General features: G+C 42.3%; 1 protein-coding gene across 1 annotated transcript in view; it reads left to right on the forward strand.

Annotated features, from left to right (window-relative positions):
• Nucleotides 1-17,466, forward strand: part of DIP2C (disco interacting protein 2 homolog C) — a 164,801-nt gene that overhangs the window by 7,439 nt on the left and 139,896 nt on the right. The window contains exon 2 of the mRNA XM_023192485.1: nt 6,258-6,383. Coding sequence (XP_023048253.1) covers nt 6,311-6,383 — 73 coding nt within the window. The 5' untranslated portion in view covers nt 6,258-6,310. The remainder of the gene's footprint in view (nt 1-6,257; nt 6,384-17,466) is intronic.

Here is a 17,466-nt window from a genome sequence, read left to right on the forward strand (position 1 = left end):
ATGATTCTTCTGGGCACTGAAGGGCAATAGGATAATATCCTATGTGTGTTCTGGTGGCCGTATGGTGGTAACTTTTTGAGAATCTGTTTGTAGGACTGCACTGCAGAGATTAGGTCAGTCTGAATTAGAATCGAATGATCTGTTCAGGCCACGGGAGCTTTCTACACCGGGTGTACGCCTGTTCTGGATGTGGTGTAGAAAGAACAGGACTGGGAGGGTTTCTTGCTTCACCAGTCACCGCCCACAGGCAGGGGCTGGGGAGCCCAGGGTACTGCGGAGATGGGCTTCCAGGCTCCCACCCTGGCCCTGAGGAGGTTGCAGGCTGAATTTAGACGGGGCCGTTATTGAGGCATAGACAGTATATTTTATACCCACACATACGGACATATACATAGATGTGTGCACATACATATGCGTACATATCCGTGTGTGTATAACATATGTGTACATACCCGTCTGTGCATAGGTGACAGAACCACCTGGCTTTTGTGCTGTTTCCTTGATCTTTTCATTTGCCTCAGTTGAAACAAGATGTGTTCCTTGGAGGTGAATGGTTTCTTTGTTCCCGACCAGTCATAGAAATGCCTGCAATTATCACTGTTTGTTGCCTCTTGGGAAGCTATTTCGGGAAGGAAGTGTACCTTCCAAGGCTGCTGGTTGGCCTGTGGTCACCCTGGGGGTCTTGGTGTGGGTCACGGGAGCTGTGGCTGCTCATGCGTGGAGCTCTGTCTCTCTCGCTGCCGCTGGTAGACAGCTGGTCACCAACACAATGTGTGTCCCAGTGGCCTTTGAGAAGAATCCTCTGCATCATTTTTATACAAGGTCCTTTTTCTTTTCAATGTCAACGTCGTGTCTTCCAGCCAAGCGATATGTTCTTGCAGAAACAGGAAGTGTGGCCCAAGTGAGAAGTGAGGGAATTGATCCATAACTGCTATCAGTTTTTATACAGTTGAGCCATTGTAGTTTATGCATAAACATGTTAATCTGTAGCAGTGAGTCACGGTGCCAGACCCTCACAAATGCCGAATGTCTACGTGGGACCTCTCTTCTGTTGGGTCCACATCACAAGAAGAAAAGTCGCTCAAACTCAGCACGGAGTGGACGTGAATCTTTCTGAAACGTCGTGAATCACAGCGACTGCTTTCCCATTTGCCGGACTCCCCATTTGAGGTTGTGAGATTCCCGTTCCAAGGCTCCCTCAATTTCTCAGCACCCATTTCACTCCTTCCTGGAGATAACAGACTCACAACGATACCTTGTTCTCAGATTTTCTAATTTCACAAGAATAGCACGGCTTACTCTTTAGCCTGGGGTAAGCCACGTGTCACTTTTCTCTTTAAAATACTCACCTTTCTGGACTCGTGATAAATTATTTAAGAGTAGGAAGGTACCGTGACTTGGGCCACAAGCAGTATTATGTATAATGTGCAAGTCAGTGCCTTGAGAGCCATGGTTGCTAAAAACAAATTTTCTCAGAAGAGAAAAATGTAAGCAGTTCTTTACGTTATCACTGTGTGTGATCCTGAGTATTGACAGGGTGAGTGGGTCCTGCCGCCCCACTGTGTGTGATCCTGAGTATCGACGGGGGTGAGTGGGTCCTGCTGCCCCACTGTGTGCTCCTGAGTATCGTCAGGGTGAGTGGGTCCTGCTGCCCCACTGTGTGTGATCCTGGTATCATCAGGGTGAGTGGGTCCTGCTGCCCCACTGTGTGTGATCCTGAGTATCGACGGGGGTGAGTGGGTCCTGCTGCCCCACTGTGTGCTCCTGAGTATCGTCGGGGTGAGTGGGTCCTGCTGCCCCACTGTGTGTGATCCTGGTATCATCAGGGTGAGTGGGTCCTGCTGCCCCACTGTGTGTGATCCTGAGTATCATCGGGGTGAGTGGGTCCTGCTGCCCCACTGTGTGTGATCCTGAGTATCGCTGGGGTGAGTGGGTCCTGCTGCCCCACTGTGTGTGACAAGCCCTTTGATTCTGGCCCGGAAATGTCCCGGCTCTGTCAGCACATTGGGCTGGTGCTGGCTCCCTTGTTAGTTTGCGTGTGAGGCAAAATCTCACACCTTTCACTCTTATTGACATACAGATGCCGAAGCTTTTAACAAATTCTTACTAAATCAAACCCAGAAATATGTAAAAGGGAGAAGAATACCATGACCACTTAGAGTTTGTTCTCATGATGTGTAGTTTTGCATTGCACACTTGGCTCATCATTCAAAAATCAATGTAATTCACCACATTAACAAAAAATAAAGCAGAAAACCCATTTTATCCTCTCAGTAGACACTGAAAAACATCTGTTGAAATTTAATAGTCCTTATACGAATTTCCTATCACATCAGCAGCAGAAGGGAACTTTCTCCTTTTGATAAAGGCCATTCCTGAAAAACAAGAGCTGACCCCCCTCCTCGGTGGTGGCAGCAGCCGGGGCGCTCTGCCCACAGTCGGGGTGTCGGGAGCATGGCCATTCTCCGTGGTTCAGGTTCGCATGGCACGCACTGGGGCCCTCGTCTGTGAAGTGAGTCAGGAGAACTAAAAGGCGTAAAGACTTGGAAGGGGTGATATACTTGATTTACAGAAGACACAGGGCCTTATTTAGAACATTTTAGGAAAAGTACAACCAACCAGAAATGGTGTGAATTTTGCAAGCATGCAAGATAGACTCTTCGCAACAGATGTATACAGATGCCCAGTGACCTGTGAAAGGTGCTTGCCAGGGAGTCATTGGGTAAGTACAATTTAAACCCACGAGGTTCTCCTTCACGAGTGGAGAGGGAGGACAGTAGCAGGTGCTGGTGAAGATATGACAGGCCGGATCTCAGACTGATGGAGACTTAAAATGGCACAGCCGCTTTTGCAAACAGTGTGGCAGTTTTTTTTAAATGTGTACACTTACCATATGGCCCAGCAGGTACGCTGTAGACATTCACCAAGGAAAGATGAAAATGTGTGTCCTTGTAAAAGAATGCACGTTATCTCCAGAGTAAATTGTCATAGCCAAAAACTGGAAACAACATAAATCTCTCTCATCTGGAGAAACGTGAGCAAATTCGGATATATTCATACATTGTTCTAGTTCCCATCGGGAAAAACGTACAAAATACTGAAACCAAAACAGGCAACGGGGATGAGTTCCAGCAGCCTTGAATTGAGCAGAGTGAGCATCATGCGGTGGAGTCCATGTGACGATGGAGAATCTAGGCGAGTCTCGGGTGACGGAAGAGCGCCAAGAACACTCCTCGTGAATGAACGGTGGCTGTCTCTTGAGGGCCGGGATTGACTGGGAGGGGACGTGTGGGAACTTTGAGGCAAAAGTTTGATTAGGGTAATAGATTTCAATTTATCGAAATGCACCAAGTGTACTTAAGATCTGAACATTTCACTGTGTATACTTTGTACTCCCTCCCTTCCAAAAAAAACAAAAAATAATTACAAATGAACACTGAACTCTACTTGATAGATTTTTCATAGTGGTATTAGAGAGCAATTCTGAAAGCATTGCTGTATCTCCAGGCTTAAGCAAATAAGCTTAATAAAGTAGTGAATATATTGAGTGTTACAGGAGCCAGGTTTCTTTCTTGGCAAGAGAGGTAGAAATAAGAAAAGGCCAAAGCCTGGAATGGATCATGTGGGACTGTGTTGCAGCAGGAGGTACCAGTATAAGCTGGTGGCTCCCGACAGATGTAGACAGGGACAGAAGTGCCTGTGGATGGGTGTGGGTGTACATGCGTGTACACGCGTGTTGTGTGTTCTGCTTGCCGGCAATGCCCAGCAGCACCCGGTGCCTAGTCTTAGTTTCTAAACACCATTTTTCACTAGAAGGAGCCCTGGTCCAAGGGCTGGGGAATCCGGTGTCAAATCTGGAACCAGTTGAGCAACAAAACAAACCATTGTAACTATGAATTATAACCCACCAAGCCAGACTCCATGAGTACATATTGACATATGTAAATGAATGATGAAAGATAAAATAATTATTTTTAAGTGAATATGGAAGATCTAATGATTTAGAAGGAATGACAGGAAATCAGTGGATGCTAAAACTAGTAGTGAAGAATTGATGGAAAACAGAATATGCACATAGTGTCATGGTCTCTCCTCCCAAATCTTAATTGCAACGCGAGAAGTAGCCTCTTTGCTTTGGAGGAACTTAAGCACCACCTTCACTGAGTTGCCGACGTGAACATCATCACACAGGACAGACCTCTGCGGTGTCCCTGCTAAAATACATACTTGAGTCTAGTCCGGAAGATACCAAAATAAAGGACAAGCTGTAAAACAACTGACCCGTATTCTTTAACATTTTCAATTTCAAGAAACACGAAAGCTGAGAAACTTGGATTCTAGAAGGGTAAAAATCACATGACAAATCAATTCATGATCCTGGATTGGATCGTAAAATACGAAGACAAAGTAAGAAAATTATGGAGACAGTTGACACCATTTGAATGTGATCTTTGTATATGAGAGTTTAATTTCCCGATGTTGAGGAAAATGAATGTGAGAGCATATCCTTGTATTTAGGAAATACATTGAAACATTTAAGTACGGAGGGACATAGTATCTGAAATTTATTTTCATTTGGCTTAGAAAATTCATGGGGGAGAGGGGAAAGCAGTGTGATGTAAGATAGGAGCAGTTGGGCCTAAGTTGAGCCTGGTAAGTTATGTGGGAATTCGCTATGCTGGTCTTGCAGATTTTCTGTGTATTTGAAATTACATCCAAAAAGTTTAAAATGGAGAATATGCAAAACAAAAAGCGATTTGTGGAAGTGAGTGGACTCACCTCATTGATCCCTTCCGTTTTCGGCCATGAGCCAAGTCAGTCACATAGTGGTTTTTGACCTGGGAATTAGAAATAGTGGCCAGAAGACCAGGCTTTTTAGTTAGGGACAGAAGTATGCACAAAGGCTGACCAAGACCAAGCAGTGCAATGAGCTGCTTGCAGGCGTGATGTGGCAGGTCTTGGTCCTGTCTCAGGTGGCAGTGTGGGGGGTTTAAGTCGGAAAGCCACGTCCGATTCCCTTTCAGTGGGATCATTCTCGCAGCTTCAGAGAAAACTGCCCCGTCCTGGGGACTCTCTCCCCCAACCCGTCTTCACTCACGCTGGCCATTTTTGGTGGTGGTGGTTTTATTCTGCTAACACCGTTGTCACTCACAGTTTAGGGCCTTTGAGCGGGTTTTTGCCTGTGTCTCGAAGATTCTCGCCTTGACAGCTGGTATGGTTCATTCCTGTTGTTCTGATTTTGTGTTAAGAGGGTTCTTCCCTGGCTTCACAGTTTGGAGTTGCCGCTGTGTCTGTCTCTGCTTTAATTCTCTACCTCGTCTTATCACCTGTCTCATCCGTTAAGAAGTGGCCTGCGTGAGATGCCATGAGACTGTCTGCGTCCCCAGCCTGTAGACTTACAGAGGAGGCATTCGGTGAATGTGTGGAATTAATGTAATGGGTTAATAGCCACAAAATGTGTTAATGGTTGTGTTAGTCCATTTTCATGCTGCTGATAAAGACATACCCGAGACTGGGAAGAAAAAGAGATTTAGTTGGCCTTGCAGTTCCACATGGCTGGGGAGGCCTCAGAATCATGGCGGGAGGCGAAAGGCACTTCTTACATGTCAGCAGCAAGAGAAAACGAGGTAGAAGCAAAAGCGGAAACCCCTGATAAACCATCAGATCTCATGAGACTTATTCACTATCACAAGAATAGCACAGGAAAGATGGGCCCCAGTGATTCAGTTACCTCTCCCTAGGTCCCTCCCACAACCCCTGGGGATTCTGGGACGTACAATTCCAGTGGAGATTTGGGTGGGGACACAGGCAAACCATATCCGTAACCAACACAGTCCTGGCCCATGGCTGGTGTTGAGCTGAGCTGCGACCATGGCTGTGGGAGTTGAGGCGCAAGGCATGCACACGCCTCTCAGCGGTACAGTTGAAAGGATTTGGAGGCTCAAATGGGTGACCTACAAAGAATCTCCAAAGATCAAGGTCCATTCACCCTAAAAAGAAAAATCTCAGCACAGTTTACAGCCAGTGTTTGCTTGTGGGTATGGATTCTGCAGTAATAAAAAGAATAATTAAAAGTCTGTGAATAAATTGTAATGCCTTTACTGGAATTGTAAACACTGATTTTGTTTCCTCGCCCACCCATCTGTTGGTGAGTTTCAGAAGGTGGATGAACCGTGCTGCAGGGACAGAGAGGAGGGTGCAGCTTGGCCGCTGGGACCTCAGCTGAGCACTGAGTGACTGAGCTCTCTCTGTTTCAGACGTCCACACGGAAGCTGTCCAGGCGGCTCTGGCCAAACATAAAGAGCGGAAGATGGCGGTGCCTATGCCTTCCAAACGCAGGTCCCTGGTCGTGCAGACCTCCATGGACGCCTACACCCCTCCAGGTAAGGGACAGGCTCCCCGACACGGCCTCCTGACCATGCCGCACCTCAGAATTGACCACTAGCCCAGCAGTCGGGTTTTTGCCTTCAAAATAATAGTGCAAAAATGCAGATTTCGTGAACCAGAAGTCCAAAAACAGTGTATGAGTTAAATGTGGAAGGGAAAGTAACATCATTATGTATCTGTATAAATACACATTTTTAACTTTTCATCAAGACTCATACATGTGATACATATCAGTAAAATCTCACACAATTTTATTCATTTAATTCTTTGTAGGGAAAAGGAAAGAGTTTGTAGCCCTCTGGTTGGAATTGGACTTTTCTTACTAGACTGGTGCATGCGTGTTCTCAAATCTTCAGATAAGTGTGCTGTATTGTTGGATTGTTTTAGAACAAGCAAATTGGACAGTTTAGGCAGTTACCTGAATCAGGTCATAAACTTTGCCTACAAGGTGCCAGATAGTATTTTAGTTCCTGCAAGCCATAAGGTGTCTCACAACCAGTCAACTCTGCCCTCAGCCGTGGGTGATAGCAAGTGTGTATGGCTGTGTACCAATAAAACTTTATTTACAAGAACAGTGGACCAGATTTGGTGCACAGACCTGCCAACCCCTGATCTAAATTACTGAAGGTAATAGCCAGTTTATATTTCTGTTTTATAATACTGCTTTTATTTAATCTTGAATTTTGCATAACTACCTAAATTCTCTATTTTCTCTGCCCAAATAATTATAAACTACATTTCATGATCTTCACACCCAAGTAAAGCAGAAAGTTTAGTTATCCAGATACCTGTTAGAAACTCGGATTGAACCTGTGTTACTTGGTGTTTAGTTTCTCTGATTTTGATTCCAACATTATTCGTGTCGTTGTTGCAAGCTTGTCTTCTCAAAGGACCTGAATCACCTTACATCCCACGTTGAAGCTACATGTCACTTTAAATGACACCATGTTTTTCCTCCACTACAAGAGAAACTTAAGGTACAATATGAATAGTTGAAAATGTACATTTTTGGGAGTATTTTTACTTTTGAAGTTTAGCTTAGTCTTGGCAAGCAGTGAGATAGAAGGACATGCTTCACATCAGAGCTGAGGTCAAGCGTATGCCCACATTATTCCAAGCAGCTCCTGAGTTTCACCTTTATGTACCTTTACAGATAAAGGTACTGAAATTTATAGGACAGAACTTAAAGAGTGCATCATTTTAGTTTTCGTTGCTTTTTGTTTTAAGATAAGGTCTTGCTCTGTCACCAAGGTTGGAATTCAGCATCACGATCACAGCTCTTGGCTCACTGCAGCTGTGACCACCTGGGCTCAAGTGGTCCTCCCACTTCAGCCTCAAGCAGTTGGGACCACAGGTGCACACCCAGCTAATTAAGTTTTTGTAGAGATTATGTTGTTTTTTTCATTTACATATAACGTGTTCTTCATCTAAAGAACACAGTGCCAGCAGGCAGGGGAGTGAACGCCGTGCTAGCAAGGTTGTTGGCAAGGGAGCCCTTTCTGCCAACGTGCTCCCTTGGGCTCCTCCCTGTCTTTATTTTAATATTAAGCCGCAGCACATAATTAAGGGCTGGGCACGGTAGCTCATGCTTATAACTCCAGCACTTTGGGAGTCCAGGGCAGGTGTATGGCTTGAGCCCAAGGGTTCAAGGCCAGCCTGGAAAACATGGCAAAATGTGCAAAAATGCCTTTTGTACATTTTGTCTCCACCAAAAATACAAAAAGTTAGCTGGGCCTGGTGGTGTACACCTGTAGTCCCAGCTACCTGGGAGGCTGAGGTGGGAGAATCACTTGAGCCCAGGAGGCAGAGGTTGCTGTCAGCTGAGATGGCACCACTGCACTCCAGCCTGGGCAACAGAGCAAGACCCCCATCTCAATTAAAAAAAATAATGATAATAAATAGAGACTCTTTAAAAATGATTAGGCCAGGCATGGTGGCTCATGCCTCTAACCTCAGCACGTTGCGAAGCCAAGGCAGGCAGATTTCTTGAGTCCCGGTGTTTGAGAATAGCCTGGGCAATATTCCAAACCCCATCCCTACAGAAAATACAGAAATCAGCCAGACATGGTGGTGTGTGCCTGTGGTCCCAGCTACTCAGGAGGCTGGGGTGGGAGGATCACTTGGGGCCAGGGAGGTTGAGGCTGCAGTGAGCCATGATTGTGCCACTGCACTCCAGCCTGGGCAACAGAGCAAAACCCTATCTCAAAAAATAATATGCTTAATTCTGTTTGTTTAGTTTATGGTTATAATTTGCCAAAACTTGTGGTAAAAAATTGTATGTGTTCTTTGTGTAACTAACAACATGGACGTAAAAGGATAACCCACTTGAAATATTTTAAACCACGTTTTTGGCACTAATCAGTATTTAAGGCAACAGGCATTTTTCTTGACTACTTCTTATAAGAGAAATGATGACTTTGAAATGGAAGCAGCAGTGCGGTTATTTGCTTATTTCTCGTATTGAATCCAACCGCTGAGAAATGTTACTGGGTCATGTGTGACGAATAACCTCATTGTACAGATGTCTGCAAAATATAAAAGAATATTATTTGAAATGTTATGTTTGTGAAGTATTTGGATTTGACTAGCATTTTTATATAAACCATAAAACATCCTTTGTAAATTTTCATCAGGAGTTCTCATGATAGCACATAGGGCAGTTTTGTATAATCATAAATGTCAACATCATAAAAATTTTTTACTCCCAGCCTATTTTGTGCTTAGCGGCAGTTTGCATGGTTTTTTTTTTTTTTTTGAGACGGAGTCTTGCTCTGTCGCCCGGACTGGAGTGCAGTGGCCGGATCTCAGCTCACTGCAAGCTCTGCCTCCTGGGTTCACGCCATTCTCCTGCCTCAGCCTCCCGAGTAGCTGGGACTACAGGCGCCCGCCACCTCGCCCGGCTAGTTTTTTGTATTTTTTAGTACAGACGGGGTTTCACAGTGTTAGCCAGGATGGTCTCGATCTCCTGACCTCGTGATCCACCCGTCTCGGCCTCCCAAAGTGCTGGGATTACAGGCTTGAGCCACCGCGCCCGGCCAGTTTGCATGTTTATTACCGTACTTACTTGAACAAAGTCTTAGCTGCATTTTCTTACCTATTTTTCTTGGTTGTTGGTAACAGTGGTTAGATATTACTCAGTTTCATTGCCCTTCAGAGAATGTTCTTGAAGTTTATCTTCTATGAAATGACTGGCTGCTGACCTGGATCATAGTTTCTGGAGAAACTCTCATTAGGGTTGTTGCACCGCTAATATTCTATAAGTGAAGCTTTCCTTTAGTTTTCAAATGTAAAGATATAAGAATAATTTGCCAGAACTACTTCTAGCCATGATGAGAGAACAGGGACCCAAATCACACATCGGCCGTAAACAACTGTAAAACTGCGCAAAACGAATGAGATGGCTGTTTTTAGTCTGTGAGCACAGCTGTGCCAGCCAGAACCTGAGGGCAGGAGAATGAATGAGACGCACCCACAGTACACTTGCCCCCGGCCTGGAGAACACGTGCAGACCGTGGCACCCAGAGCTCAGGTGTGGGTGGAGCGTATCATCCTACCACGTCCAGAAGGCGGAGATCAGACAGAGCTCAGGTGTGGGCGGAGCGTATCATCCTACCACGTCCAGAAGGCGGAGATCAGACAGAGCTCAGGTGTGAGCGGAGCATGGCCACCCTACCACGTCCAGGAGGCGGAGATTGGAGAGAGCTCAGGTATGGGCGGAGCATATCACCCTGCCACGTCCAGGAGAGAGAGATCGGAGAGAGCTCAGGTGTGGGAGGAACATGGCCACCCCACCACGTCCAGGAGGCAGAGATTGGAGTGGGTGCAGGATGGGAGTTCTCCACAGATGCACACCAGCAGCAAATCAATCCAAGCCTGCCCATGTCACGATGACCCAGCAGTGCCTGTGCTACCTGCTAAAACAAGAGCTGGAAAGCTTCAGAGGAAGGTTAGGGATCCTGAGTGTGCTCAACATGTTACCTACAATGTGTAATACTCAGCAAATAATCACTGCATACACAGAGAAACGGGAGGTAGAATCTGTGGTCAAGAAAAAGGCAGTAAAAAGTGCACACACAGAGGATGGTCTCTGTCACTCACCACATGGCGGCTGAGCACATGAAGTACGCCCGGTCTGAAGTGCATTTGCTACGTGAGAGACATGCCGGTTAATATAAAAAATAGAAAATATTTTATTTGTTTTTTTTTTTTTTTTTTGGTTTGAGATGGAGTCTTGCTCTGTCCCTCAGGCTGGAGTGCAGTGGTGCAATCTCTGCTCACTGCAAGCTCGCCTCCCGGGTTTCCGCCATTCTCCTGCCTCAGCCTCCCAGGTAGCTGGGACTACAGGCGCCCACCACCATGCCTGGGTAATTTTTTGTATTTTTAGTAGAGACGGGGTTTCACTGTGTTAGCCAGGATGGTCTCGATCTCCTGACCTCGTGATCCACCCACCTCGGCCTCCCGAAGTGCTAGGATTACAGGTGTGAGCCACTGCACCCATCCTATTTGTGTTTCTTATTGAAAGTATAGTATGAGCATTTTGAGTTAAAAATATACTAGCAAAATTAATTGTACCTGTTTATATATTTATGTGAGGCTACAAGGAAGGTTTAAAGTTCTATAGCAGGACTCTCATAATTCTGTTGGAAAGTGCCAGTTTAGATGTCTGATACAGCAGAAGACGGAGTTTTTAAATGTACAATTATAAATATTTAGGGAATCAAAATGTGTCAAAGAACGAAAATATTTTAATTCTTGAGCCACAGGAAGGGAAGACACTTTTTACTATAATGGAGTTAGGGAGGTTCAGTTTCCGTACATGATAATCTTGAGAATTGTCACTCCCTCCTCACAGGTAAAAAGCTGAGCAAACTGAAAAATCAGCAGTTCTTCTTAAACCTGCAAGAGACGTGAGGTCACAGGCAAGCCACTCTCCCCAGATTGGCTGGACAGGTAAAGCGGAGAATCACCGTACACTGGAGCACAATGCTCCAAGGAGCCCACGCTGGGATTGGAAAACCTGAACTGGAATTGACAAATTGCTACAGTGAGGTGTGGCCATATCTGAGAGTTAAAACCTCCCGGAGGCCTGTGCATATGGGTCTCATGCTTTTGTGAGTTGTACCATCAGAAGCTCAACCAGGTTCTCGAAGTGTAAATATCAGAGAAAAATCCCATCATACTTACTACAGGGGAAAGGGAATAGGAATCATTTTAAAATATGCAGGTGTACTCTTAACTAGGTCTACCTTCCAGAGAAGCTAGCTAACTAGAGACTAACTTGGTGGGATTTTTCAGAGCCTTCTGACCTGGGGGAAAGGAAATACCCAACTCCAACCTCCAGAACTGAAAAGCAAAAAAGAACAGAGTATCCAAGCACTATGGGACGTCTGCAGAGGCATAAAATATGCATAACGGTAATACAAGGGGGATGAAAGAGGAACAGAAGAAGTATTTGTAACAGTAATAGCTGAATTTCCTCAGATTAATCTCAGACACCAAACCATAGATCCAGGAAGCTTAAGAAACACCAAGAAGGATAAATGTAAAAACAACAATGACAAAAACAAAAATAAACTAGGGCATATAATCTTCAAACTATGGTGAATCAAAGATTAAAAAACAACAAAGAAACCAGAGTACTCTCCTTCCCTATGGAGGATCAAAGATAAGAATTATATTCAACTTCCCCTCAAAAACCATGAAAGCAAGAAGTGGAGTGAAATATTTAAACTATTGAGAGGAAAAAAATTCCATTAACCTAGAAGTCTATACTCTGTGAAATTATCTTTTAAAAGTGAAGGAAAAGTAAAGACCTTCTGAGACAAAAATTGCAAAATTTGTTGCTGGTAGACCTGCCTTGCAAAAAATGTTCAAAGTTCTTTAGAGAAAATAGTAGAGGTCAGTAACTCAGCTGTGCATAAAGAAAGGAAGAGCACAGTCTGTTTACAGCAGTCTGTTTACAGGGCCTCACACCTGTCATCCTAACACACTGGGAGGCCAAGATGGGAGAACTGCCGGAGGCCGTTAGTTGAGACCAGCCTGGGCAACGTAGTGAGACTCTGTCTCATTAAAAAAAAAAAAAAAAAAAAACCAAACCTGGTGGCCGACTCCTATAGTGCCAGCTACTTTGAGAGGCTGAGATGGGTCACTTGAGCCCAGGAATCCCATTCAAGGCTGCAGTGAGCTATAATGATGCCACTCCACTCCGGCCTGGGCAACAGAGCAAGACCTTGTCTGTTTAAAAAATAAATAGAAAAACAGAAGGCATCAAAGAAGAAACAGTGAAGGTAGAAGAAAAACCTTCATTTTTCTTAATAGATCTAACATAACAGTTCATTTATAATAGCGATAGTATATTTGATTATATGCTTACGTATGCGTCATATACACACACTTAAATATAAGTGAAATGAATGACAGCAGTGATACACAAGGGATGGGAGGGAGTAATTAGGAATTAGGATTATTTTGTTGTTATAGTGTGCTTGCATTATCAAGAAACCAGTGTAGTGTCATTGGAAAGTGGACTTGGGTTACTTGCAAATTTATATGGCAAATTCCAAGGCAGCCACTTAAAAAAAAAAAAAAAAAAAAAAAGTAACCGATATGCTAAGAAAGGAAAGAAAAGAAATAATAGAAAATGCTCAATTAAGACCACAAGAAAAAAAAAAAAGAGTGAAAGACAAAAAGAACAAGAGCAACAAATAGAAAATAGTAACAAATGTGGTAGATGTTAATTCAACTGTATATCATTACTTTCAGTGTCAGTCCAAATGCACCCAACTATATATTGTCTATAAGAAATCCGCTTTAGATATAAAGACATATATATATGGATCAATCAACAGTAGAGGGATGGAAAAAGAGAGAAATGTTAACACTAATTTTTTTTTGTGCAATGGCCTGATCTCATCTCACTGCAACCTCCGCCTCCCAGGTTCAAGCGATTCTCCTGCCTCAGCCTCCCGAGTAGCTGGGATTACAGGCATTTGTCATCATGCCCAGGTAATTTATTATTATTTTTTTTTTATTTTTGTACAGATGAGGTTTCACCATGTTGGCCAGGCCAGTCTTGAACTCCTGACCTCAGGTGATCATCCTGCCTCAGCCTCCTAAAGTGCTGGAATTACAGGCATGAGCCACCGTACCTGGCCAACACTAATTTTGGAAAATGGAAGTGGTGGTATTAATTTCAGACAGAGTAGGCTTTTTTACATCAAGGAAAGTTACCAGAGATGACTATTACATAATAAAGGGGTCAATTCTCCAAGAAAATGTAACAATCCTTAAATGTATTTTTTGCTAACAAAGCATCAGAATGCCAAAGCAAAAACTGATAAACTTCAAGGAGAAATAATTAACCCACTCTCATAGTTGGAGAATTTAACACCCCTTTATCAGAAATGGACCAATTCAGTAGCCAGAAAATCAGTAAGGACAAAATTGAAATCAACATTCTCAGTCAACTGTATATAACTGACGTTCATAGACTATTTCTTCCAACAACAGCAGAATACAGAACGTTCACGAAAATACCACGTTTTGGTCCATAAAACACACCTTAACAAATTTAAAAAAATAGGAATCAAACAAGTATGTTCTCAACCACAGTAAAGTAGAAATCAATAATAGATGACTGGAAAATATATTAGGATATTAAACAATACACTTATAAATAATAAATTGTTCGAGGAAGAAATCTGAAGATTTCTTTGAAATTTTGAAGTGAATGAAAACTTGTTAAAATTTGTGAGATGCAATGAGAGTAATGTTTATAGGGAAATTTATAGATTTAAATGCATATGTTAAAAAAAATCTAAAATCAATAAGCTTCCACCTTCGAAAACTAGAAAAAGAACATCAAATTCTAAGCAGGAGACAAAGAGCAGAAATCAATACATTGAAAACAGAAAGTCAGTACAGAAAATCAATGAAACCAAAAGCTGGTTCTTTGAGAGAAAATCTATACGCCTCTAACAAGAAAAAGAAATACAGCAGATAAATTACCAATATCAGAAATGAAATAAGGTACATAACTACAGATCCCATGGACATTAAAAGGATAATAAATATTATGAACAACTCTATGGCCACAAATTTGATAACGTGGATGAAATGAACCAATATCTTTAAAGATAGAATCTGCCAAAATTTGAACAGGAAGGAACGATCTGTATGGGCCTATATCTGTTAAATTGAATCAGTAGTTAATAACCTTTCAAAACAGGAAGTGCCAGGCCCAGATGGGTTCACTGGTGAATTCTACCAAACATCTAAGAAGAAATTATACCAGTTATCTACAATCTCTTTCAGAACATAGAAGCTGAGGAATACTTCTTAACTCATTCTATGGAGCCAGCATTTTAATACCAAATACCATTTTAATAACAAAATATTACAAGAAAACTACAGAACATCTCTCATGAACATAGATGCAATAATCTTCAATAAAATATTAGCAAATTAAATCTAACAATGTAAAAAAAACAATTGTGCACCAAAACCACATGGAATTTCACATATCCAAAGCTGGTTTAACATTGAAAAACCAGTTAACATAATTCATCATGTTAACAGGCTAAGAAAAAAAAAAGCATTTGACAAAATCTAACACTCATAATAAAAGCTCCCAGAACACTAGGAACAGAGGTGACCTTCCTCAACTTGATAAAGAATATGGACAAAACATTTGGGACAATAACATCATACCCAATTGTGAGAAACTAGAATCTTTCCCACTAAGATCCAGAAAGGGGGTCAGGAAAAACAAGGATGTCTGCTCTTACCACTTCTTTACAACATTGTACTAGAAGTCCTAGCTAATGCAATTATGACAAGAAAAATAAAATATATATTCATTGGGAAGATAAACTTAGTTCATAAATGGCATGTTTGCCTATGTAGAAGATCCAAAAGAATTGAGTTTAATATACAAAAGTTCACTGAATGTCCTGTTTACCAGCAAAGAACAAGTAGAATTTGAAATTAAAAACTGGCTCATGTTTGTAATTCCAGCACTTTGGGAGGCCAAGGCAGGTGGATCACTTGAGGTCAGGAGTTCGAGACTAGCCTGGCCAACATGGCAAAACCCCATCTCTACTAAAAATAATAAAAACCATTTCCAGTAGCCCTCCCCAAAATAAAATACTTAGGCATAAAATCTAAAAAAATATGTTCAAGACCTTATGAGGAAAACTACAAAACTCATAGGAAAACTAAATGGACAGGTAGTCCATGTTCATGGATAGGTACACTGAATATTGTCAAGATGTTTTCCTTACAATGCAATCCCACCCAAAATCCCAACAAGTTGTTTTTTTGTTTTTGTTTTTTGTTTTTAATATCATCAAGCTGATTCAAAAGTTTATTTGGAGAGACAAAAGACCCAGAACAGCCACTTCAGTATTAGAAGAACAAAGTTGAAGACTGACAATATCCAACTTCAAGACTTAGTATAAATCAACAGTAATCAAGACAGTGTGGTATTGGTGAAAGAACAAACAAAAGGATCAATGGGACAGAATAGAGAGCCCAGTAACAAAATATAGTCAACTAAACTTTGACAGAGGAACAAAGGCAATACAGTGGAGCAAATACAGTATTTTTAACAAATGGTGCTGGAACAACAACATGCAAAGAAAAACATAAACCTAAACACAGACCTTACATCTTTCAAAGAAATTAAAATAGATCACACAACCGCTGTCCTCATGAGTATAGTGGTGAAGTATTCCTGCCTGTCAAAATAGATGACAGATCTAAATGTAAAGTGCAAAACTATAGAATTCATAGAAGATAAGGTAAAATCTAAGTGACTCGGGTTTGGTAATAACTTTTTAGATATGACACCAAAGGTGCAATGTGTGAAATAATTGATAAGCTGGACTCTAATAAAATTAACATTTTCTGCTATGCCAAAGACTCTTAAAGTAATTAAAATACAAGCCACAGACAGGGAGAAGATGTTTGCAAAAGACATAAATGATAACTTTTATTTGAAATATACAAGGAGCTCCTAAAAGTCAACAATAGCAACAACCTGATTAAAATATAGGAGCAGCCAACTGTGATGACATGTGCCTGTAGGCTCAGCTACTCGGGAGGATGAGGCAGGAGCATCACTTGAGTTCAGGAGCTCCGATTGTTGAATGATGCCTCTCAGGTGTCCACACTAAGTTCAATGTCAACCCAGTGACCTCCTGGGAGGGGTACTAGCTTAGGTTGGAAATGGAGCAGATCAGAATTCCTATGCTGATCAGTAGTGGGATTGCGCCTGTGAATTACACTCCAGACTAGGCAACATTGTGAGACGCTGTCTTTAAAAAATAAGTAAAACATGGGTCAAAGACTAAACAGATGCCTCATCTAAGAAGATATAAAGATGGCAAATCGACATATGAAATGATGCTTCACATCATGTGTCATAGAGAAATGCAGATTAAAGCAACAGTAAGATATCACTACACCAGAATCCAGAACACTATCAACACCAAAGCCTGTGAAGATGTGGAGCTGTGGGAATTCTCTCTCATTCATTGTGGGTCTTAATGCAAAATAGAACAGCCTTTAGGAAGACAGATTGGTGGTTTCTTACAAAACTAAATATACTCTTACCATATGATAAAGCAATTACACTCCTTGGCATTTGCTCAAAAGAGTTGAAAACTTATGTCTACACACAAAGCCTGCACGTAGATATTTAGAGCAGCCTTATTCATAATTGCCAAAACTTGGAAGCAACCAAAATGCCCCTCAGTAGGTGAATGTATAAGCAAGCTCTGGTACATCCAGACAATGGGATGATATTCGATGCTGAAAATAAATGAGCTATCCATAAAAAGACACGGAGGAAACTTGAAGGGCATACTGCTAAGTGAAAGAGGCAATCTGAAAAGGTGGTTGTATGATTCCAGCTTTACGACATCCTGGAAAAGGCAAGACTATGGAGACTGTAAGAAGATTAGTGGTTGCCAGGGGGAGGCAGGGATGAATAGGCAGAGCAGGAGAATTTTCAGTGTCATGTGATCTCTGTATGATGCTGTAATGGTGGATACATGTTATGCATTTGTCCAGACCCAT

The sequence above is a fragment of the Piliocolobus tephrosceles genome, chromosome 9, assembly GCF_002776525.5.
Source record: "Piliocolobus tephrosceles isolate RC106 chromosome 9, ASM277652v3, whole genome shotgun sequence".
Lineage (NCBI taxonomy): Eukaryota > Metazoa > Chordata > Mammalia > Primates > Cercopithecidae > Piliocolobus > Piliocolobus tephrosceles.